The sequence below is a fragment of the Pleurodeles waltl genome, chromosome 7 (assembly GCF_031143425.1).
Source record: "Pleurodeles waltl isolate 20211129_DDA chromosome 7, aPleWal1.hap1.20221129, whole genome shotgun sequence".
Classification (NCBI taxonomy): Eukaryota; Metazoa; Chordata; class Amphibia; order Caudata; family Salamandridae; genus Pleurodeles; species Pleurodeles waltl.
The window spans coordinates 695,036,911-695,062,395 of NC_090446.1; the positions used below are offsets into that span (position 1 = coordinate 695,036,911).

General features: G+C 43.1%; 1 protein-coding gene across 2 annotated transcripts in view; it reads right to left on the reverse strand.

Moving 5' to 3' along the window:
* ARHGAP26 (Rho GTPase activating protein 26) overlaps nucleotides 1-25,485 on the reverse strand; it is a 1,945,875-nt gene that overhangs the window by 1,309,036 nt on the left and 611,354 nt on the right. For both annotated transcript variants that reach the window (XM_069244698.1, XM_069244699.1), the window contains exon 10: nucleotides 9,709-9,803. In XM_069244698.1, the coding sequence (XP_069100799.1) occupies nucleotides 9,709-9,803 (95 nt within the window). The remainder of the gene's footprint in view (nucleotides 1-9,708; nucleotides 9,804-25,485) is intronic.

The window sequence follows — 25,485 nt, forward strand, 5'->3', positions numbered from 1 at the left end:
CAGTGGATCTTTTAGCAGGTTTGGACATTGTACATCATGAAACATTGCTTACTGGTTTTATCATATATTGTACCAGAACCACACATTGCCCTTCTCTTCAAATTCTTACTGCATAAAACAGGTGATCCATAAGGATTTAGCATAGCACCTCCACTTTTTAAGACACACTTGAAGGCACTACTAAACTTTATCAACAGTTTATAACTCATCTCCTACAGATGAGACACAGATAATTCTCACACTGGAAAACTTTAAAGACATAGGAAAAGCTAAACTTAACACCTGCCTCAGCCATAGATCAATGGATGGCATGGAATCAGCCAGCTGAATGCTTCAAAAACTAAAATGCTGAATGGGGAAAATGGTGACATGATATCTTTCAGGCCAGACGTACTGGGACTCCCAGCAAAATATAGCTACAATGTGAAAAACCGCAGATCTTCTTTGGCTCTACAATTTCCATTAATAATCAAGTGGCGAGGCTGTCCCAATCAACCTTCCACACACTGGAAACATTGAGAGGCAACTTTCAAATCATGGATTCCCCCAAAAGGCCCAAGCAACAATCCTAATCCTCTCCAGACTGGACTATGTTAATGGACAATACTACAGCATTCCACTCTCAACTATCTAACTCCAAAGAAAAATTGAAAATTCAGCAGCAAGACAAGTTCTAAATGTAACTTTATGAATCCATCTCTCTCTGTTCGTGAAGGCCATACACCGGGTCCTAGTAGAAAGAAGATATTCATTCAAACTGCTGGGCATCACTCACAGAACTGTTAATGACAAAGGACCAAAATGATTCAAGCAAAAATAGCAGAATATTCCCAACCCAGCAACATATGCTCCTGACTGGACCAAATTTAGTAATCCCTGCTTACAAGAAGAATACTATGTATAGCAGTACTTTCACTGTTTAAGCTGCAGTGCTAGGTAATTCCCTACCCTCAAAGATCAGAGCAACTGAAAATCTGGGTTTAGAATGATGGGTCAGTGCTCATTTATCCCAATGTGATCCAACAAAGAACCCACCCGTTTTCATTTTTTGACGTCAGATAGTTACCCTCCTGGACCAGCTAAGACCAATAAGAGCTAAATCAGCGGAAACCCTTCACAAACAACTCCTAATATGAGGGAGAATGGAACCCTCTTCCTCTATAAAATTACCTCCACGTCCATTAAATACATAATGGAATGATCAATGTAAACCCCAGGGAACGTCCATTCCTCAAAATCTTACCAAACAAATCTAACCTACCTGCTAACTAGACAAACCACATAAAGTGCCCCGTATTAAAAAACATAAGTACAAATTTAAACACTTCAATAATGTTTAACAGCTATGTGAAAAAAAGAAGAAAAAAACTGCCAACGACGAAATGGAACAACCTAAGACTCAACAACACACCCCACCTGCCCTGAGGTAATTAACTTTCAACCTTTCTTTCTACTTCTCAGGCTGCTTCCTTTCTTAATATTCAAAAACATCCTGCATGATGAATTAAACTGATTTATAGCTGGGAATTATTCTCTCTTCTACTTTTCTATATGAATGATACTCTCCTTACACTCCATCCTCTGCCTGTCTTAGTGCCAATGGTGTACTCTACTTTAGTACATACCCACTGCATTACTCCCTACCATACACCAGTGTACCCTTCCTTTCACATCAAACACTCCTTCTGACAGTCACCCCTGCAATACCTAACCTATTAATAACGCCATTCCCACAAATCACAATTTCTCCATGTGTGGTACCTCGCCGTACAGTCTCCCAATATCTAGCTTACGCTGTCCTATATCCTTATCCCACTGTTTTCAAACTGTTCCACTGGCATGAACTCACTCTTACAATTACACTTAACTCCTATGAACTTAATTCACCACTAAAACTGGAAGAAATGCTTCAAATAATTTCATCAGCGTATAAGACTAACCAAACATCCAACAAATTTACCACAATAAATAATCAACACTGGATACATTTTTTAAAAAACTTTGGGTTACAGAGTAGTGTGCTACCTTCCATAAAGTGATTCAGCAGCTCATCAGGGTAGTAAGCGCTATATAAATGCAATTATAATAAATAGTCCATGTCACAAGTGACTTTTTCAGCCAGAGACCAGCATTCTGCGTCTGCAGAGACTTCTACTTTTACTTTTCCATTAATATTGGCCTAAAGCTCTCCAAATGTGTAGTACTGTTGGATAAAATGGCACAACTGGAAAAAATGTGACATGGGGCCACTTGCCAGCTGTTTACAAGATTTGTAGCTTATGATACAACTGAAGTACAAATAGTTTTTTTCTGGCAGTGCCTACTTTGACCCAGTGGTTGCCAGCGAGGGCCAGTGGCACTTAATTTTGGGTGCCAGCACTTATTTATCTGCAAGGGAGGGAAACAAAACAAAACGGACGGACAGAGGAAGAGAACGATGGACAACTGTCCCAATGGGAGAACGTTAGGACCTGTAAGGGTGAGACAGAGGGACAGGGAGTATCTGGTAGTTGGTTAAATGGGCTTGGGGTGGATTCAAGAGTTGGCAGCCTTGGTACGGTGACATATGATTGCACCAGCCGCAGACTTCTGAGCAGAGTTTCGGGCACCGGCACTCTTTATTTCACAAATTAAGCACTGCTTGCCCATAGGGTCACACGTTAGTCGGGAAGCTTTCATTTAACGTGACTGAGCAGTCTGGAGATGTAGTGTTTATTTGCTTAAAAATACTGGACTGGATAGCAAAAATTTGAAAAAAGCAAACACAGTACTGTAGACATGGTGTTTTGCTGAGAAGGTAAATAGCAACAACAAATACAACCACTAACAGCCGTTTCAAATCAACGGAGTCCCTTTAATTTCATTGCAGATTTGCAATTGCAACATGTTCGCTTCCTTGCCCATCAATGAAGGCCTTTAACAATCACTGTGAAAAGACACGCTGCTTTGACAGTCATCACCTCTAGATGAAACCTTCCCAGCCTGCCGTCCACCTCCTGCAGGCCCTTGAAGACCATTAGGGCTAACTCATTGATTAGCTGCGGCTCAGCTCTCCATCTGCGGGCCCCATTTCCTGGCTCTTGCTGTCCTACTTAAGCCCCCTTTCATCAGGAATAATGTCTTAGTCCTGGGTGCCCCATCCGCTCGTGTCGTGAGAAATTAGGCAGCTCCAACCATTTTCTTTCTGATTATTAGACACTCGGCAGAACTTTTAATATTCCCTCTTGGGAAGGAGAAAATAGCGTGTGTCTGCGCGTGCATAAAGACAAGTTCAGTGCAAGAACCTGAAAATCACCCGTTGACAGTATTACCGATCTCTAGGGCATAGTAAAGGTTTCTTTCTATCTGGAGCGAGGGCAAGTTAGCCTGCTGCAGAGATAAAGTCTCGAGTGTTTAACTGAGATAACGTCACCTTTACTTTTTCTTTCAAAAGCTCCTAACTGCCCATGCAACTAGAACATTCTTGGCAGGGATTCAGAATTACGGTTTTGCACGTTCCTGGATATATACCCATATATACACACATTACCAAGGTGGTGACAGTGCTGATAGTTATGATTAAGTCGGAGTTTCCATTGAGAAGACATTTTTTAGTTTCCTAATAACTCTGGTGCCATTGATGAATTAAAAATAAAAAAAATAAAAAAAAATAAAAAAAAAGTACACCCACCTTCGGTTCTTCATGTCAACTTTAACGCCGGTATGTCAAGCGCGGACCAAAAAAAAGCATGAGGTTCCTAAAAATGTACATTTCCTAACTCAACTCCCTTTGGATTCTTTGCTCCACCATACAGAACAAACATTTGCAATTGAACAGATTTCACATTTGCTTGAGTGAGAGCTACTGGCATTGCAAATTCATAACTGGACTTTTGCCAGATAAATTGGTCAAGTCTGCCTCATAATTTAATCTTTTCCTGCCATATAATTCCTGTGGCCCTGCATATAACTAAAGTGCTCCAATTTACCTTCTTCTTCTATCTGAAGCAAAAAATGAAAATGTTGCCATTTAGCATCGTAATTTAAGTCTGCTATGCTAATTCCAATAGAATACCACTTTCACCCCACCACCGTCAGAGTTGCTGGCTGGCTAATACGGTTCCCCCCAAAAAAAGACACAAGACAGCCACAGAGGAGAAATAAACTAGAAGGGTCACCCAAACATATCAAGAGTGTTCAAACAGTTATAGTGTAATAAGAATGTTAAGTTGGCCTCAATTATGATCATAATGATGCAGTACGTACACTCTGAAAAACGATAAAGTACTTGCTTTTGCAGTCTTCTGTGTGCTTCCATCGTCTCCAGCCCCCTTTAAACTGACAATCACTGTATTTCACCCCTGGTCCTTTGAACCCCTGGAGGTGAAGCCTCAAAAAAATAATGTGAAAGGTCCTGGACTGACCAGATTCTTGGGCTCATAACAAATTATTGCTAAGGCCTAAGACCCATGAACCCTAGTAACTTGGCTCCTATCCACCCCCAAGTTGAATCTATGTCACCAGATAGGTTGTTTCAGCAAAATTAGTTGTTGTAATTGATTATACTGAAACACTATGAACACTATCTGAGAAAGCGGTGTCCTGGTGCTAAGACAAGAACCCTGTGTCCCACCTCGGCAGGGAGTAGTAAATAAGTGCCTCTTAATAGCTTCTGAAACCTTACCAAACTCTTTAATTCTACAGTTACAGTTCTGCACTTCTCCAAAGTCTCACTTGCGGCATATCTGAAGATAAAGGACGAGGAAATCTTGCACCGCAGCTGAGTGTATGTAACTGATCCATGCATTTGTGTGGGAAGCTTCTACTATGACTGCCTGTGCCACTGCTGCGGTTTGTGTGTTACAGTATGAAGCTTGCCATACAGCAGCATTTCTGCCTGTGCAGCAGAAGCTTGGACTGCTATTCCCACTGCCATTACCGTTATCTGAGGAAAGCTTGCTCTGCTGCTTCTCATTCTGTGCTGGCAGTGCGCTGGCACAAAAAGGTAACCAGGCACTCCAAAAAAAAATGGAACTATTCAGACTCGCATTCTAACAGACTTTTCCTAACAAGTGTACCACCACAGAACATCAACTATTGGGGCCTCGATCACGGAACATCAACCACATTTCCACGGTATTTGTGTAGGTCTGTTTTTTGGACACTGCCCTGTTCCTCACCTTGAACGCTGAGGTAACAGCATAAAATACAAGAACACTATAAAACTCAGAAATAAACAAAGCACGTTTTGTTAAAGAGAGATGTGATCGCGTCATGACTGAGGCAAGAGTGACCTCAAGATACAACTAATGTGCAAAAGTAACTACCATGCATGCAGCACTTTATTTGTAAGTGTATTTATATAGTGCTTACTACCCCTGATGAGGCGTTTAAGCGCTTTTCTTCAAGTAGCACGCTTTATTTATAGTTTTAAAGAAAGTGCAACCAAAAATAACACTAACTGTAAGAGAGGAATTTAACTCCCACACATTCAGTACCATACCTTTGAGAAGGAAGGAGCCTACATAAGGTACCTTCATGGAGTTCAGAGAGAAGGGGATGCTGACTCCATGGCCTCCCCAGGCGCCTCCAGTAACGGCCTTGCAGCCACAAAGACGCTGGGCCTCTTAACGCCCGAAAAATACTGCTTAGGGACAGACAGCACATGAGATTCCAAAGGGCAGGGCTGGAGAGGGGGTGCCGGCGTTTGGTGCTTAATTAAAAAAAAAATACGTCAACCCTATGGTGGCTTGACTGGTTTAGGTTGGTGCTGCAGCTGCTGACCTCTAACTGATTCATTAGTTCAAAGACACTAGAGTTGAATAGTGAACACCAGCTGTATGCGGCGGTCGAGAAAAAGTTGAGTCCCGAAGAGCACGACCTGACAAAAAAAAAAAAAAAGTGCCTCAGCAGAGAGACCCTTCTTAGAAGCCCCAAACAGCTATTGACTTTCCAAAGTAAGGGAAGGGGCAGGAAGCGGAAGCAGAAGTACAGGACACTTGAGAACAGACACCCCACTGTGGGACCACACCATACCTCAGTGTCACTGGGGACTACATATGCTACTAACAGGATTTCGTTCAACTACAGAAGCACTATGGGAGTTGTAGCTTTGTTTCGAGGACTGTAACATGTGACCCTAAGTGGCTCGGTCAGCTAGTAACTAGGCCCCTCGGAGATTAAACATTTTGTGATGACACGGACGTCTACTAGTCTACAGACAAGGAAAGACCACATACGGTGGAAATAACACTTGCACAGCTTTCTCAACCAGAAAATGAAAAGTAAAACATTGGTTGCCACAAGGGAGCCAATTCAAAGCGCCATGAGCACAAAGTAAAGAGACAAAAGGAAAAAGAAGTTCGCTCACAGTCAAACATATCGGCAATCGTGGAATTATCCATTTAACAGGGTCAGTCTGCAAGGTGGTAAAAAAAAAAAAACTCCCTAAGGCGAGGCAAATGTAAAGCGTTTACCAATCATATCAAAGGACTTTTGAAAGGCAAGCTCACAAATGAGTGAAAGTGATGGGCTTGGGGTGGGTGCAATTAAAAGCCCACAATACTTTCTACAGGTCAAACGCTTGCGTGTTCGACCAAAAACGGCTCATCAAATCCACATTAACAAATCAGAACTTTTCTCAAGGTAGTGCCTTTGCATGGATTGGTATAAATCTGTCCAGTACTCTGCAGTATTAACAAATACAAAGTGTTATAGTCTAGTCATGAAGAACGTCAATTTAGATAAATGTTAACAGTTAATTCATGGGGCTTTTACTGACATGCAAATGTCATTAAAACAAAGGCACACCACTGAAAGAATGAACCTTTTCTCCAGTTGTGGACTGCAGATTCAGAAATTCACTGAGCTCTGATTGGCAGACCCTTACAGAAAAAGTTCTGTTGTGCCTGCTTTACCCAACATGGTGCACCAATGGCTGTGTTGGAAAAATAAGAAAAAGGGCTTAGCGGGCCATATACTCTGACTGCCAGGTCCCTTAGGAGGCACCTCCCAAATGGGACACACAGGGAATAACATAAAAGAAAAAAATAGTAGTTGGGGGGGGGGGAGGGAGGAGGCATTCACCAATCCTCTACCATATTCGGTAATCCAGAACCCTCAAAATATCCTTGAGCTTCAGGATTTATGAATCCTGAAAAAAATTAATACAACTATTCAGTGCTCTATGCCTGCATTTGGACCACAAACGCATGTGGGGGTTGGGCAGGGAGAGCGGGTTGGAAGCAGGCCCTGTTGAAAGTTGAGTCCCCGTTTTCAATGCCTGCAGAGCACAGTCAAGAGCCATGGAGGTGGATGTATAGAGGGGGATGGAGCCCTGTGGCTAACCTCTGCTGTGAACTGTCAAAGGACTTGACTAGCAGGGGTTAGCTGCATGATGCAGATTAGGTGCAGGGCCTGCCACCTGTGGCCAATCCCCACTGCACACAGCCAAAGTCCACGTATGAGGGGACTGGCCTTTGAGGGAATGATGTGCACTGGGTCTGGCCAAAGGCTAAGTGCAGTGGTCCCTATTCCGCTATGCAGAACCTAAGGTTGTGTGCAGCAAGGATTAAACTGCCCATGTAGGGTGGGGTGCAAGGCCTGGCCGCAAGCAAGTGTCTGTGGCCATCCCTGACTGTGCACAGCTGAAGACCATTCACAGCGGAGCTGGCTGCCCATGGTTGGTTGAGTGCACAGAACTGTTGCATACCGAATATGATCAAAAACCCACAAATTGACTGAAAAAGCCAAAGGTTAATATTTAATTATTGTTATCTTTGTTTATAATGCATTAATATATGTGTATGGATGTTAACCCATTTTATTAGTATTCACCCATCTAAAAAATAAATTGCCTCCACAGAGTTTAATAGGGTCATCCCTTTTTTTAAAGCATAAATAGCCTTCAAAAAAATGTGTACTCTATTCACCTTAAAAGGATCATCTTCTTGAAGCCTTCACAAAACCCACAAATGTAAGTGGAAAGGTTGACAGTGATACATTTGCCACTGATAAGACACCTTCCACCAGACCAAATGGACAACTTTCCGTAGTTGGTTAAAAGAAACTACACACATTCCTGAGATAAGCACAATACCATACAACTTCATGCTTACAAACCCAATGTCAGATACACCACCTCTAAGTGTGCCCCTCCTACAACCTACTTTAAAAAATCTGCAATGCTTCAAAATCGTCAGTGAAGGTCTGGAAATGAACATCCACACATTATACATGTCCTTGTTACATGGAATTTACTTATAGCACTCTGTTACCGCTGTTTAACAAAGGCATGTGCCCAGACATCAACTTGTGGATAACCTATGGTCAACAGAAGCTTTGGCTTTTCTCACAGATACTGGCTTCTTGCCTTTAAGCCACACCCATATTCAAATATGTTTCTGCAACCCACATCAGGTGTGCTCAGCCTTTTCCTTGTTACACATGGAGTACTAGTTACACCCTAAACTGTACTGGTTTGTAAACAGTGCACAATATAACTTTCAACACACACAGCAACACTTGCCTCCAAAGTTTATGCTATTTTTATTCTAAACACTCACATGTGCACACAGTAACTCTATGCTGTTTATGACTACATGAACTTTACTAGCAATTATTTTTTTTAATGTAAGGGCTTATGAAGTTATGTGCGTAATAGTATAATGGATGATGTCATCAGCGATATCAGTGATACCATTTGAAATATCATCAATGATGTCATTTAACATGTCATGAGTGATAAAATAGGGGGGATCATAAGCGGTGCATGATGGGGCACAAGCTGAAGTTAGTTCACTAAACTATAACTGGAGAATTTCAGTTATTTTTTTTCCATTGTTTAAACATTTGTTTTTATCTCATTCTACACCTAACTATGAGGTCATAGTAATCTTTGTTTTTTTTAGTGAATTTCTGTGTTTTTTTTAGCATGGACATTGTCTTGTGGCAATGCGTAGAGAGTGGTTGGCTGCAGAGCCAGGCCCTGCACTCAATTCAATGTGAGCCACTAATGTGTGGGCAGTCAACCCCAACTGTGCAAGTTATATGGACTGCATAATGCGGTGGTCTACAGGGTCTGATCTATGACTAAACCCTTCTCAATTTCTATTTGTTACGTTTTTTTTTCTTCAGTACCAGACTATCAGTACAACTGTACCTCCCTGGGGGCCTGTCTACTGTGGTACTGGGGGATGGTACCATGGTCCTGGAGTTGGCCAAAGGGTATAGCCTCACATCAGGCCCTACTTACAAATGCATTTGAGCATACGAACACTGACAGTTGACCGACCTGCAAACAGTCCCTGGGCCAATTCTCCTGCAGGCATCCAACCCCCAGCAGGCACCTACCCCCAGTGAGTGCCCAACCCTGCACTGTATAAATTACTGCTGTGACTCTTTCTTGTTTGGTGACTTTCTCATTTCATTGTTTGGTGTTGTTAAATGCTTTACATATTGTTCCTTTGCTAAGCCTTGTTGCTCTGTGCCATAGCTACCAAGAGTTGAGCTGAGGGTCGAACAAATAACTCTGACTGGACCCAAGAAGGCAAATGCAAGTGTCCTGCACGATGAGGCCCCCAACCTTACCATATAGCACACCCATTTTCTTACACCATGTAGAAGCACTTATGTGTTTAAGTGATAAAGTCAGGACGCCAGCAGATATTAAACGGTAAGACACAAAAAAACAGATGTTTCAGAGAAAATAGGAAATGCTGTTTCACTCACCGGTCTACAGCTTCCACATCAAAACAGAACCTCTTCTCGATGGAGTCGGTTTTTCTCCGTATGCAAGATTTCAGAGTAACTTCATCTTCTTCGCCCTAATAGAAACAGACAGACATTAATTCTGGAGCAACATTTCTTTTATTTACTTAGTGCACCTAGGCTGTAGATGGTCGGCTTACATGCAGAACTTGTTGGATTACCTTATATTGTGCCTATACTAAAACCTGTATGCTCTGCTGCAGCGCAAGAATCAGCAGTTCACACCTATTGGCCAACTAGGTTTTAACAGCTGGACCAACTTGAGTACAGAATTCCTTTCAGTACTAGTGAGATAAATCTGTGTACTGACTAGCTACTTAATCATCAGAACTAGTTAAATGCTTAGAGCTTAAATATCCATTTGAATTAAGCAAGATGCCTACCAGCATGCTTAGATACGATATACAATGTGGATTTGTGGCCCACAAACTACTGCACAGTTAGTAATCTGAGACTTTGAAGATTTATCTCTAACTTCTCCCTCAAAAACGTTCCTTATGGAAAGCATTCAGGTGCACTAGCCAAGGTCACTACATTCAACACTGCACAGTTTCCCCTAAAATACTTCAATAAAAGGACAGAAGAAACTCTCTTCCCAGACATAATCATGTCCCCTCTTGTGTCATGTTTGTCAGTGTCATCCACATGGTTACATTTATTTCATTTTGATGGCAAAAGGACTATGGCAGAAACATCAGAACGATAAATGAAAATTGTGAGGAGGATGGGGTCTATTATCTAAGCAGTCTTCATTTCCTAAAGGCTTTGTTCTGAAATTCCAGGTGGATGTTGCATGATAGAAGACAAATTCCCACAGGTCTACCGATTATATTGAGATTGGATAAAAGCCCAGAGGTGACGATATGAAATGTTCATTGACGTGACATTTTAAACTCTAAAAACCACAGAAATTCATCACTTACTTGAGATAACTATAACTGATGAATTTCTAGGTTTTTTTTAACGGCAAGTAATAATTTATTACTATACATAAATGCTACCCCTCCCCCTCCAGAGCACGGCCAAAGGCTGTGCAGGGCAGGGGATTGGCTGCAAGGCCTGCTGGCAACCCCGTGGCACGCAGCCAACCCCTCACTGCGCATGGCCTTCAGCCATGGGTGGCAGAGGAGGTGGGCTGTTGGCCACAGGGCCTGACCGTGGCCACCCGCCCCAAAGGCAGCCAACCCATTGCTGCACAGGGCCTTAGGTCGTGCATGGCCTGGGAGGGGGAAATGGGTGTTGGTCACCAAGCCTGGTGTGCCACCAGGCCCTGCGGCCAACCACCCACATGCAGAATGTCGATGCTTTGCCACGCAGCACAGGATTGCCACTTGGACCCCATCCCTGGGTTCAAATACAATTAAACTGGAACGGGGGGGGGGAGATGGCCCACCTCCCAGAGCCTTCTTGTGCCCAAGGATCCTACCCCACGGGGCCTCATGTATTTTAAAGAGGGGTGGGAATTTCCATATTTGGAAAACACCAGTTTTTTCCATGTGTGTCCTGCTCCATTCCACTTTATATCTCAGTTGGGCTGCCTGGCAGTAACAAGTCAGATGTTGAATGCCCAGGCCATCCTCCACCACCGGTGAGTAGGTAAGTTTCTTGGCCATTTGTGCCCTATTACTGTCCCAAATATAGGTATCAATTGGTGTGTGGAGTTTCTCAATTGTGGGTGGGGGAAGGGGGGGGGGCATGGGGAGAGTTTGAATGATTTAAGGTGTCTTTGGGAGAAGTGTCATCTTAATTGCCGCTATTGTACAGAACCACAAAATGAGGCCAATCCTCCAAGACTGTATATTGGAGCAGGCAGTTGTCAGAAAGGCAGCATAATTGTACTCTGCTTTCTTTTCTACTGTAGTATATATTTGAAGGCTTAGATACAGAACACCATACTAGGCCCCTGGGAATAGGCACTCTAGCTGAAGCTTCTCTCTCTGAGGGATGTTTAGATTAAGGGCCTGGGATTTCTTTAGTTTGACCTTGAAGCAAAAACCTTTGCCAAAGGTCTTAAGCTCCCGCAAAAGTGGGGGTATGGAGGTACGGAGTTGCATGAGTGCAATAATTACATTGTTTGCATATAATGCAGTTCTATGTTGTTGGCTGCCCATGGTGATACCTGTAATGAGGGGGTGTTTGAAGATCAGTTCAGCAAAAGGTTCCTTTTAAAGGGTAAACAAGAGCGGGGATAAGGGGAAGCCTTGTTTTGTCCCCGTTTGCCTTTTTAGAAGGTTTGCAATGTTAATCCATTACCCTGTACTGTGGCCTTTGTGTAACTGCACCATATCCATTTGTGGAAACGTGCGCCCAGTCCTGCCTTAGCTAGCTAGATGAAGGGCCAGTGTGTACATGGTCAAATGCTTTCTCAGCGTCAATCGACAGGAGGAGGGCTGGAGTCTGGGAACCGTGCATTTCACTAATAAGATGGAAGACTTGTTTAGTATTATCACGACAGCCTCTTTCAGGTGTGAATCCAGCCTGGGCTGGATCAACCAACCCTTGCATATAGGGTCAAATGCTAGCCACGAGAATATTGGTGAAAATCTTGGAGTCTATATTAAGTAGCGAAATAGGTCTATACGAGGAACAGAGGGTGTGGTCCTTCCCTGGTTTGGGGATTACGGTCATAGTGCCTTCCCTCATCGAATCAGTGACTGTGCCCTTATCAATGAATTAGTCACAGAGGCGAGTGAGGATAGGTGCCGATGAGGTAGCAAAGGCTTTGTAAAGTTGGCAGTGAACTCGTCTTGTCCTGGGGCCTTGCCCGCTTGGAGCCAAGCTATAGCTGCGAGGACTTTGTCCTCTCGTATGTCCATCTCCAGTTGGAGGACGTCTGCAGCCTTTATTCACGCAGCAGATGCTTGTGCAAAAATCTGCAGCATCTGCATAGTTTAGTGCTTCCATTGAGTATAAGTCTGCATAAATTCCCACGCTATATATTCATCGTCATGTTGTCCCCAGGGACCCTGAATCTCTGTTATTCTCTGTGTGTCTATGCCCTCAGCCTATGAATAAGAAGTCATCCTTCTTTATTGCTCCTCGCATAGTACTTCTGTTTAGTACAGAGGAGATGGTACTCTTTTCTGCTATGTCCATATCTAATGTTTTAAGTTGCTTGTTAGCCAGTGTTAGCAGCCACTTCACTTTATGGGAGCCTGATTGCTTATGGGCCGTCTGTAGTTCCTTCACCTGGGTTTTCAAGCTGATGCACTTATCCTTTCTGTCTTTATAAAGTTGTGCGGAGACAGCTATGAGGACGCCCGCAGGACTGTTTTTAGAGTGTCCCAGAGTAAAGATATGGAAGTGTTGAAGTCATCCCCTATGAGTATGTCTGCATATGAAGTGGTAAGTATCTGCCGCACGACTTCCAGAATGAACTTCTCTTAATGATCGTGTGGAGCATAGGTGTGAAGCTGCATGTGTGCATCAAAAGTCCCAAGGAGAGATGCCTACCAGGAGATTCTGCTTGAATCAGGAAAACCTGCCTTGGAAGTGTATGGCAAGCAAGACCGCTACTGTTGAGAAAAATATATTCCCATGTATCTATAGATATGATACTTTAATTCCAATTCTCTCCTCTACTATCTGACTCCCAGTAAGCTATTTATTCTTGCCTCTTACCAAGACACTTGCTTCCATCATTCACTGGTTGACTCAGCTCATCCACATTCACTGCCCCCAAGACTTCCCTACTGACCTCTCTGACGCCTCTGCCAGCTGTGCAAACAAACCTCTCCAAACCACGTTGTTAAGTTTAGCTCGGTCTCACACTTTCAGTTCAGCCAGTCAGCAACCCAGTCCTCTTTTTTTTTTTTTTTTTTTAGAGACCACCTGTTGTCTGTTCACTTGTTCATGCTCACACTACATTATGTACATTTTTACTCTTGTATATGAAGCATTTCTTTTGTATATGCATGCCCATATTTGGACTATGTCCCCTTTTGGGGTTTTGCTGTGACAGCACTTAATAACATATATAACTGCCTGACATATATGCTTCAGGGCAGAAGATGCCAGATTGTAAGACGTAACACTGGGATGTGCGTCTGCCTTCTGCCTTGGCCTGCCAATAAACCTTGTTACCTCAAGAAACATTTCATCTGTTCTGGAGCCTTGCCTGATGTTTGTGTTTTCTTTGCGTCACTCTGAGGAGGGTTGAAAAGTAGTTTCCCTAACAGCTACTCCAGCCTTTTTCCCTTGTGTTGAGGAGAAGTACTGTCAATTGAACAGCGGGACCTCATACGCTTCCTGTCCCCCTTCAGGTGCCTGTAGAGGGCATATATCACATTTGGAGTCTCTGAGCATTGTGGGATGTGTTATTTGTTTAGTAGGAGCATTGAGTCTGTGAATGTTTAAACCATGTCGTCCTGTTGGTGATAGCGTCACTGGTGGAGTAGCGTAGGAGTTGACTGGCCACAGCTCCCCTTCAGCTTTCAAACATCGGCACTGTTGCAATGTTGGAGAAATTATCATGTGGCCTAGTCGTCCATCAAGAAGCAGTGTAGTAACGAAAATGGTGTAACTCAAGCTCTCCCATTTCAGGAGCTAGAAAAATGAGATGATCGGGGCAGATGTCACTGGAGTGCAACCACTATGGGGCGTATAATAGTGTGGTGGAGCTCTGCTGTCTCTGTGCTGGCTCACAGGAGGGGGAAGGACAGGTGGACCCACCAGACATCCATTCCGGGAGAGTGCCGCCAACAACTATGGCACGACAGACCGCATCCCCCAGATCCAGTTTATAATCACTCACTCCTCAGGTTAGGTGGAGCCTTGGTCTTAGGATGGACCCTTGTTTTGTAGTTAATGAAGTAAAGTTGATCAATCTGTGGCTCTCGGCTGCCATGGGTTTGCATGCTTTCTTCCATGACTGGCAGTGCTAGTGGAGGCAGTGAGCTCTTCCGCATCGGCGATCCTACCTCTTCTCCAGGTTGGGTCTCTAGGCCCAGAACCAGACGGGCCTCATCCAGAGTGCTGATCATGTGTGTCTTGTTGTTCCAGTTTGAAGGGTTGTCCCCATTTATATCCAACTCCTTTCTCCCCCAGGGTCGAGACAACTGGCTTAAGCGCTCAACGGCATTGTAACATGAAAGGGGATAGGTCCTTGTACAGCCATCCCTTCGATCCTTCAAACATATTGAAGATCTTGTCCTGCGTTGGCAACATTATGGCTTACTTCTGGCAGTAGGGGAGCTTACATGTCAGGATATCTTGAGGCATCCCTGGGGCCGTTGACGGCCAGCCTGCTGTATGCGTGCGGGCCTTGATTTCTTTCTAATCGAGGTCTAGAAGAATATAGCGAAAGAGGAGGAAGACGTATTTCTAGATATCCCGAAACAGCTTGGAGAGGAACTCCTTTGATCCTGATGTTCAACCAGTGTGATCTAATTTCAATATCTTCCAGATGCAGCTATAAGTCTGTGTTTCTGTCACACAAGTCAAGCAATTCACGTCTGTGTCAATTTCTTCTTTTCTAGCATCACTGTTTTGGTTCAGGGTAACTACCTACTGCCCCAGCTCACCGCCATCTCTCTTGTTTTACTTAACTTCTGTCGCCATTCTGTGCTTCATGGCAGCTATGTCCGACCGCAGTATATATTTAAGAGGGTCTCCATAAAGGAACGGGTGATCGAGGCTTCCCTTGCTGATAAATCCGGATCCGTTGCTTTAAATAGGGCTATATTGTTTGGTGTGAGGGCTTCCTTCCCCATTGTGCTGCTGGGATTTTGGGTTTGTCCCAGTGGGGGCTCACAACCTCCTTTTTTAAACAACCAAAATTTTGATATGTAAAATATGACAAACAAGAAACAAGACCACAGTGCAATCACAGTAAGAAGTTTATCTATACAATCAATAGCGGAAAAAAATCATGAAGGCACGTCAATTGTACATTAACCCATAGCATTCTCACCATCATCCTCAAATCTTACATTATTTCTGTTGTCATCCTCAAGCTATGTAAATTGTTTTTTCCATATTTGGAGTCTGACAGCCTTAATCACTCGGTTCACCACCACCTGAAGACAAAGAGTGAGGCTGACCTATCACAAAGTGGCAAAATCAGCTCTATTCAATCCCATGGCTGAACCCACTGAACACACAAACTAACTTGAGAGTAGGTAAAGGACTGAAACGTGAAACCAATGTTCCAGGACTGCTCGCTGACCAGTTAGTTAACACCCTACAGGGTGCTAGAGAATCTTTTGAGTTCCAGGACTGGTGGTCTTTGAGAGCCTGTGTCCAAGTCAGGTGAGAGGGGCATCACCGGAAGAAATCTGCTGCCATCTGCTAGAAGTGCTGTGAGTCTGCACTGGAACAGTCTGTCTTGCCCGCTGGAAAACAGTTGCTTGTGGTATCCCTTCAGAAAATGTCTGGCCATATTAAAAGCCCAGCTGCAGCTGTCTGGTAGATGAGCTGCTCTGAGAAACAGACTGACCCTAGTTAATGGAGTGAAAACCAAACTTCGAGCAAAGCGACAGAGAAGAGTTGCAAGGAGACTGTGGTGAGCCTGTGACATTAGGTGTGTATCCTTGGTTACCCATAATGTTGCCTTGAAGTTTCCATGGACCTCCTCTCAGGCCTGGGAGAGCTCAGTGGAGCTGCTGATTGGTCTGTGGGGAGCCCCAAGGACCTACTCATAATCTGCCAGGGTCCTGGTATGCTTCCAAACTGTGAAGCACCAAAGCAAACTAAACTGAAAATCTGTGGTTGCTGCCATGGATTGAACTATGCCACAGCGGTAACAAGTGTGTCCTGTCACCTTGCACCCACTTCAATTTGCCCCTGAAGATCCATAGTGCACAGGCTTCAGAGAAAATGGTAGTACACCTACAAACTCCTGCCTCAACTTTCTCTAATGGTCTGTGAGTGGGCTTCCGATTTTATTTGGCCAGGTTTTTTTTTTTGGGTCTGAGACACTGGCTTTAAGTCTCACCAGTCTGCCCACGATCCATCCACGCCAGGAGAAGTCACGGCTTGGGCAATGCAGTGCTGCAATGACACTTTATTGAAGTGGCTCAGAAATGAAGCTCCACTGTGTAATGTGTACATAAACCTGCTCTCTCCAAAATTAAGCACTAGATCAGGATCAGGCTGGAACAAGCAGGAACTGGAGGCCACAGGCAAGGTGTCCAGGTGCCTATCAGGGAGCAACTGAACTTGAATTAGACTATTTGATGGTCCAGTACAACCAAATGAGCACTAGAGACTGGCCGCCGGATCACTGGCGAGAAAGGAAGCAATTCAATCAGCATTGGGAAGCAAGCACCTTTACAGATTTCTTGTATTCCGTAGACTACTTCATAGTCATTAAAATTATAGCTGTTGTAGTCTTGCAGGATCTCTTTGTGTATGGTAAAAAAACCAAAAACTTTTTCTTGTAAAGTAAAAACACCGACAGAACAATCTGTTATTGAGTGATATGTGATTTGTTGAGTTCTGAGTCTATAGCACCACTCATGCCACCTCAATGACCAAGATGTTGATGGCTTGCCTTTGCTCCCTTGAGTGCCAAGTGCTGAAGGGATGTATTTGATGGTTAGGTGTCCTTATCAAGACAGTCTCGGGACATCCAAGGTAAAAAAAAATTAAATCACCTTTACTGCAGGTCAGGGCTGGTACTCCGTGTCTGCCAAGATATGCAGCGCATATCTTGCTTGCCCTCACCTAACTGGCATGCATCTCTCTGGCTGCACTTTTCTTTGGCATCCTGAAATTACCCTCTCCTGCACTTTATTGTGCATGGCACAAATATCCTTAGTTACATTTTACTGTGCACTGGCTGAATGTTCTGTTTTTAGACCTCTGACCCTTTTGAATAGGTTAGCTCTATTTTCAACTTGCTTCCCTTCGTGTTCCAATAAGTTCAGCATTAAAGAGGGATGCACTGCAGTCGGGTCCTTTATCCTTGGTTTTATCTTTTGTTTATTTTTTAACGTATAATATTTTACTTAGTAAGACGTAGAGTCCGCTGTCCACTGGGTGTTGGGATCTGCCCGTCAAAGCCAAAGTCATTTGCATGGACTCAAAACAACCTACCAGTTAATTGGTTCCAGATTGTAACCTCTTGATCATGGCTTGCAGCTCTGTGCAGTGGGTTTAGTTAGAAGAAACCTTATTCCTTCAGCCAAGGCAGTCACTACTTTTATTGTTATGTTTCATAAAGGTTTAAGTGTTTATGATGTTTTTAACCCAAATGCCTGATGTATTTTTATTGCAATGGTTTTAAGTAACTAAGCAAATAAATAAACTAAACTTAAACTGTCTGCTCTGGGACCAATAAACAGCTTATGACAGTGGTCAAAATATTTATGCTTATGTTGCTTACCACACACATAGTGCTGAATTAAGGGCACAGTTTAAATACTGGAGGACGGCCCATTTCTCCACCAGGGTCAGGGAGTAAATTACTCTGTCACCCTGATGGAGATGCCGCTGACAAACTTTAAAATGTCTGCCAGCCCAACAGAAATTTTCTAGCATCGGCAGCGGTGCCTGTCAATGCACTGTTATTTTGACGGGCGTACAGCAAAATTTTGTTTTTTGATTTTCAAAAACAAAATCCCAAGAAGGATTTTTATTTTTTGAAAAAAAATAAAACAACAAAAATCTCACCACTTCGCCATGGGTGCTTTCTCCCACAGCAAGAGGGTTATTGATCACTTGTCAGTGCCCCTTCCCCGAAGGTTTTATTATGGAAGTGAGAGGCACTGAAGATTGGCTGAGCGTCTGCCCATCTAAATTAAGTGAACAGACATGTAGCCAGACCTCCGAGGCCCTTACTCCGTATGCGGGCTTTACCATGACTGAGCCTGAGTAGTCACCACTCTTGTCAGAGCTAGGGTCTGCCCAATCATAAACTGGGGGGGCGGAAGATAATGTTGGTGGGGAGGGAACTCTGTCACCATTGTTATGGGGTTCCCTCTCCAACATCATTTAAATCAGGCCCTAAATCGTTTCCTGGAGCATAGGCATAAGGTGGAACACAGAGCACCTATAGATAAATGTATTGTGACTGGAAGGTAATGTCGACCCTCAAGAGTCCTTAGAATACATGCATTATGATGGATAAAACCGGAAGAGTATCTTAGAAATATGGACAAGAAGTTGTAGAAGCTGGGAGCACTAAACAGTTAAAACAGACATGATCTGAGTCTGGACTTGCCCTGCCTCATTGATTGTACAGAGTGCAAAGATAATTTCGTCTAGGATAGATGCCATAATCATTTTGGATTAGGAGCAAGTCAACATATCATTGCTCCTAAAACCCATTTAAGAAGTATGACTGGACATTTATTTAGAAAATACTGCTTTTTTGCCATAAAGAATAGACAATTTACACACGGGGGTTATACGACATTAATTGATTAAGTAAAAATACGTTTTTACACATTTTTTATGAACAAGAATGCTGGTTTAGCACCTGGCCTTTTCCCTAAGTGTTGTTTACTTCTGTTCTATCTGAATTGACTTTGGATTTGATTATTTAGTGCCACAGTACCTAAACTGTAGCAGTGAGCATTGCAAATTCCATAACATAACTGGCAGCCTTTGCGACTGTTTCTTGCCACACAACATATTTTTTGCAAATGTACATTTTCAGATTGTGTAATCCCCGGTTGGTGGCTCTTTATGAACCTATAAAGATCAGAGAGGAAAAACCACCTAGATTTTCTTTAAACTAGCACAGTGTGCTCCTTTCTCTTTTAGCTCGAGCATTAAAACATCTGAAATGGGTGCGAGGAAGCCCTCGTGGTAAGGCTCCTAGGTGAACGACAGCACTGTGGAAACTGTATTCAGCTATATGGCTATCAAAATATGAGAAACATACAATGATGTCTGCAGTATGCTCATGTGCATAGTTAAAAACAAATGTAAAGAAATACAATCTGCAAAAAAACAAAGCCGGAACTAGTCATTCGAGGTAACCTTCAACTCACATTATAATAATAACTTGTTAGGTTTCGCCTGCCCAGCGCTTGGGCTGTGCTGTGCTTGTGAAATCTATTGTATTTAATATAAATCTTAAAAGAGGGCTTAGAACCCACCCCCTTGCTTTCATTGGGTCCCATGCTTACCACTTACTTTTCCTCAGTTTCTATTGGCTGTCACACTATTTTCTTCCATTTACCAATGCTTGTTTCTCATGTGTTTGCTGTTATTGGCATCCCGCGGGCCAAGTAATGTGTTCGTCCGCTTAGGTTTCGGCACTCACCAGTCACCCCCACCCCCATACCCCACCCACCACCAGGCTACACGCATTCACCAGTTCCCCTTGGGCCAAGCAGCCTTTCCCAGCTTGATGGTTACTTCAACACTAGTTACATGGAAACTATGCAAATGTTTTGGCTTGACACATGTGTACCTGAAACTATTATTTTTCAAAATAGAGTGAACATGTGAATCTCTGCTGCATGTGAATCAGTAGTCTGATTGATGCACTAGGTATATAAATAAATTGGTAATTCTGCACAGTAACTGACATAGTAACGCCTGGGGTGCGTCTTTTTCACTTCCACTTTAAAACAAGAGCTGGGAAACTGACATATTATTTGGAAATGTCTTTAACAATATAAAATTATTAACAATGCGAGATGTCAATATCGTTCTCTTTTTCCACTGGCAACAAAAACATATTCCAATATGACTGCTGTGTGCTCTTTGCTGCATTGAGCAGGTCTGACTTCTATTGTCCGGTTTCCACTTCCATTTTCTTTACAGCGAATGACGTCTTGCATTACTTCCACTCTAGAGCTATTAGGCATTGAGGGCAGCAAATTATAAACAGTGGAGAAAGGGGCTTGGTCTCTCTTCTGTGTGCTCTGGAAACATGGTCATAGATATTCTGCTGCTGATCATAGTGGCAGATTCTAAAACATTACTGCATATGAAGCAACAAATAACAGATACTGATTTATAAAAAAAATCCCACCAAGGAGTGACTTAGGAAGACAGCGCTCAGAACCGCGTTAGTATTCCCTCCAGGCTTGAGAGAACTTACCAGGCCTTCCTAACTTATATTGCACAACTATTCACCAAGCTACGACTAACAACAAAAATCAAAGTATTATTAATCACATAGGCGAAACCTATTGCATTTACCAATGCTTGTTTTTATATTGCGCTTGCTATTGTATTTTCATCTTGCAGCACTGTGAAGAACTCCACCCACTATTGCTCAGTTCTGGTGTACTCAATGTAATAACCGTGGACGGGTGAAGATCGTGACAGATGGCAAGCTCATAACTTGCAGGTGTCTCTCTCTCTCTCTAACACAAAAACTGATGTGCGCAGCAAGCATTCAACTCACTGAGCCATCCCACCGGCGTATTTAGGATCAGATTAACTACAAAACAGAGTGTAAAAGAATGTGATGCCATTTTCAATTCTGAGGACTATGGGCAACTGGTATTGAATAACTGATGTGTACACCTCATCAGGAGTCGCGGCACTATATACAGTGTGTATTTGGTTACCTGCACCATGTGACACACCCTACTGACAAGAGTCAAGGCCGCAAAAAACTCGTAACATGACAGGGTCCAGTCAGCTTCTCGTCATATGAAAGGCATTTGGGTATTAAGAAAATATACTCCTGCTCTTAGGTGTGCAAAGTGACGGCTGAGGTGACAATGCTGATAAACAACGTGTGGGGTTGGAGGTTGAATGCGTTGCTATGGAGGAGATGGGGTTGAGAAGTGACATACAAGTAATGTTCAGGGAGTGCTCTACGTTCCAGAGGAGGAGCCAGAGTAAATGAGGTGTTAGAAAAGGACACAGCAGATAAGGCCCGAGAAAAATATAATACCACTCTGAAGATGCACCATGGGTATCCGAACACCAGGGGCTGCGTTTACTTATTTCCAGAAATAACTCATACATTTCTTATGAAGTGTGCCTGGTGTACGTCTACAAATTATTGAAAATCAGATATTTGGGAATATTAATAAATCATGTTTCTTTTCTTCCACAAGGTTTGAAGATTTTGTATTCGCTCAGCCCTCAGTTTCTCCTTTCAACTTGCACACAGAATGCCCTGACAGACAGCTCTGCAGTTTTCTCCAGGCATAAATATTTTAGTACAGCTCTGAACTGCGTGCTCCAGGGCAGGAATTTATTTATTTTTTGCAAAACATACGAATTATAATTCAGTACCAGAGGCCAGGAAAGAGACAGATTTAACATGCACAGCTTTAAATCTTCTCCACGGAAAATTAAAAATCACTCTGTATTCCCGCATTCATTATCAAATCCCCAAAAGGTTGCAGGTGAGAGCCAGGGGTACCATTGCGTTTATTAACTGACGCTTTCGCTTTAGGCGCTTCCGTCCGGGTTGAATACAACCACGCGCGCCTTCAATACACTGGCCCGCGTGTTCCAATACTGCATGCCATGGAGGGTGGTAGCAGTGCACACGGGGACATAGAAATGTCAGTGACAATCTGTCAGAATGGGAAGACAGTAACACGTTTTTAAAAAGAGTACAGCAAATTACGATTACAAAACAGATTTTTTTTTTAATAGAAGAGTTTAACACCAGAGTTTTTAACATGTTTCTAAGCACTTTATTCAGGGAAGAGAGATAAGAAGTGATTTATCTAATTTAATGCGTTTTCCAACTACGGATAGCACTTTGGTCCATAAACCAGGGATGTGCGAAGTAGGACGGGAGGGGCTACACCCACGCCAGATGTTCAGGAGATCTCTTTAAGGAACAAGCTACTTACCTTTGGTAATTAACATTGTTCCACTCCGAAAGTAAAGAGCGGAGCAGCATATAAATGCCCCCCGAGCGCACAGACCTCAGAGGCTTTCAAGGCTGTTTGCGCTTTCAGATACAGCGCCCATAAGTAAATTGGTATGACCAGGGTGCAGCTCTCTAGATTGGGACCATTTTAGATGGAAAAGAGTCGAGTTCACAAAACAGAGAAGTGGAAGAGCTGGTTAGGAATCTACAGCTAAAAAGAGTATCTACGAGAAAGAGGGTTACCAAAGGTAACTTGTTCTTCTGATACAGACTTCTAATCACAGATTCTGCACCTTGTGAATAGATCCCAAAACAATACCTCCCAAGGTGGTGGTCCGTTAACTGGTTAAGATCGAAAAGTACTGTAGGACCGCGCGTGCAAAAAGCCCCTCTTTGCAGACCTGTCAAGGCAGTAGTCCTTTGTAAACGTGTATACCTAATTCCATGTGGCTACCTGGCTGATTTCCAGGCCAACCTCCGCCTGTGCTAATGCAGTGGTAGCAGCTTTGGCCCTGGTAGAATGAGCCTGTACGCCTTTAGCAGGCTGCTTGTTAGGTCTTGGCTAGACAGCACTTGCACTGTCTCTTCGAATCATGTTGTTTACTATTCAGTGGCTTGAAAGCCGCCCATTAATTACAATTGGTTGGCATGATCCTGCCTCTCAATTGCTTGCATCCTGCTGCTCAGAGATGCAGTCATCACGTCTTCTTGTGTATTGCCCTACCCTAGAGCATGGCCCAAGTACTTGTGTCCTTACAATGCTTGCACTTTTGACAACTATTTTTTCTTTTTTGGGACACACACTACAGAGTGCAGCTTTTGTAGTTGGCTCTGTCCTGTATTACTCCCATGCCCGTTTGCTCCCTTGCTCGTTTTCTGTGTTCCCTCACTTCTGTTGTCGTGCTGGCCCCTACAAACAATAACAAAAATAAAAAAGCACTATGACATGTCTCCAGTGGCTGCGTCATAGCATTTTTTTTTTACCTTATACACACACGCCTTTTACCCTTCTCACATTCTGTTGCTTGTGCTGCTCCCACGTAGTGTTGCTTGTTTTCTTTCTACCTTCCTTGTCTATGTTGCTTCCTCAACACGTATGTCCCTTATCACATGCTTACACAATGCGCTTATTTCAGTGTAAAACTATCAGTGTTTGTAACCATGTAAAGATAATTTATATATATAAAAAAGAAATTGCATTTGTATAGCGCTTACTGCCCCTGATGAGGCGTTGAAGCGCTTTATGGTGAGTAGGAAGCTGCATGGTAGCCTAAAGTTATTGGTCTGTCCATTGGTTATTGGGGTTAATTTTGCATGCTCATTCCATGCATTCAATCCAGTTTCTTTGTGTACATTGTTGACATAGATGTCATTATTAGAGGGGGATATGTGAGGCACAATTGCTAGCTGTATTTAATAGATATTGTTAAGGTTTCCAAAGAGCTTTAAGGCAGATAGGGATGAGATTTTAGAGTAACTTGTATACAGAAGAGGGAGACAGGAGGTAAAAAGAAGCAGAGGTCGATTAAAAAAACATAAGTGATGGAAGGTCAATTTTTCATGCAGAATTTTAAGGAATACAAGTTTTTGGATGAAATTCGTGGGTGTAAACCTATTAAAAGAAACAGTTTTAAATTCTGCTCCAAAGGAACGTAGCTTACACAATCATTCTGGAGGCACTCTATGAGGTGACACAGATACGTCTCACGGTAAAAAAGGAAGCACATTGCTTGTTGAGACCACTTTACTCCAAGCAATATATTTAATAATGCAAATTAGATGTACCATAAACAACATATATTATAAAAAATACGTTATGTAAACAATGACCGACTTAAAAATATAACAAGGCAAATGATAGACACATTGTAGCAACCACTGGTATATTCATTGAATGTTTGTGACCCATTTTATGTCTGGCTCAGAAGGTGCTGTCCCCTGCATCTGCCTGAAGAGCAGCCTCACAGAACAGACATGTCCAGAAGAATGGATGTATCTGGGGTCATCTTAGCCTTCCACGATCCACCTTACCTCGTAGTGGATGGACCCGCAGCACATATATCGCCTGCTGTTCTCATCAACATCTCAAATTGGCTGCCTGTGGCCTGCAACATTGCACACTTGGTGATTATTGCAGCCCAGGAGTCGCCAGGTAACCGCCCTGAGCGCTGAATATCTCTTCAACTAGATTAGACCAAGAGGGCAATGGTGGTGGATTGTGTCCTGCGCAAAAGCAAGGGGCAGAATCCGAACTTTCCCAACTCTACTTCGAAGGCCAGATCGGTGTACACAGTCTGGAAGCTGTCCTGAAGCCCGCACACATCCAAGGGGACGAAAGGCACTCAGAGACCCAGCAAGTCAAAAGGCAGTTGCTATGTATTCATAAAAACTTATCGACTGATCGGGCAGGTTTGACGTAGCTGCAGAATGCTTTGCTTATGTTATTGTACTGTTTCTAGTTATTCACGATGTGTACACGTAAGGGAACGGGGCACAGAGTGGTGAACCGGACTGCTCAGGATCACACAATGGGAGCAAGCAGTGAAGCCTGGATTAGAGTTCCATTATCCTAATCTAAAGCAGCTGGGTCAACTGAATGGCCTCCAGGTGGTTTCTGGTGAAGTGGATACACATGGAGGTTTTTGAACCTTTTTTGCTTGGTGCAAGTGTTTTTCTGTGGTATAGTATCACTCGGGCTAAATATGCTTTCTGGTTTTCTTCTCTGTTATTTTCCTCATTTAATTTGGCGTTTGTCTGCGTTTTATGTACTAATGAGTAAGCGAGTTGCATCGTGCTCCCAGTTTTGGCACTTTTTGAATAAAAGGTACAGATGGGATGAAATGATTTACCCAGGATGAGACAGTTCTATCAATTGTGGAAAGCAGTGATTTGAATTCAAGTTAGATTAGTCTACATCTTCTCCACATGCGTTGTGCTGTAGGAACGTTTGACTGTCACACCACCTCTTTTTATAGACTAATATCTCTACAAAA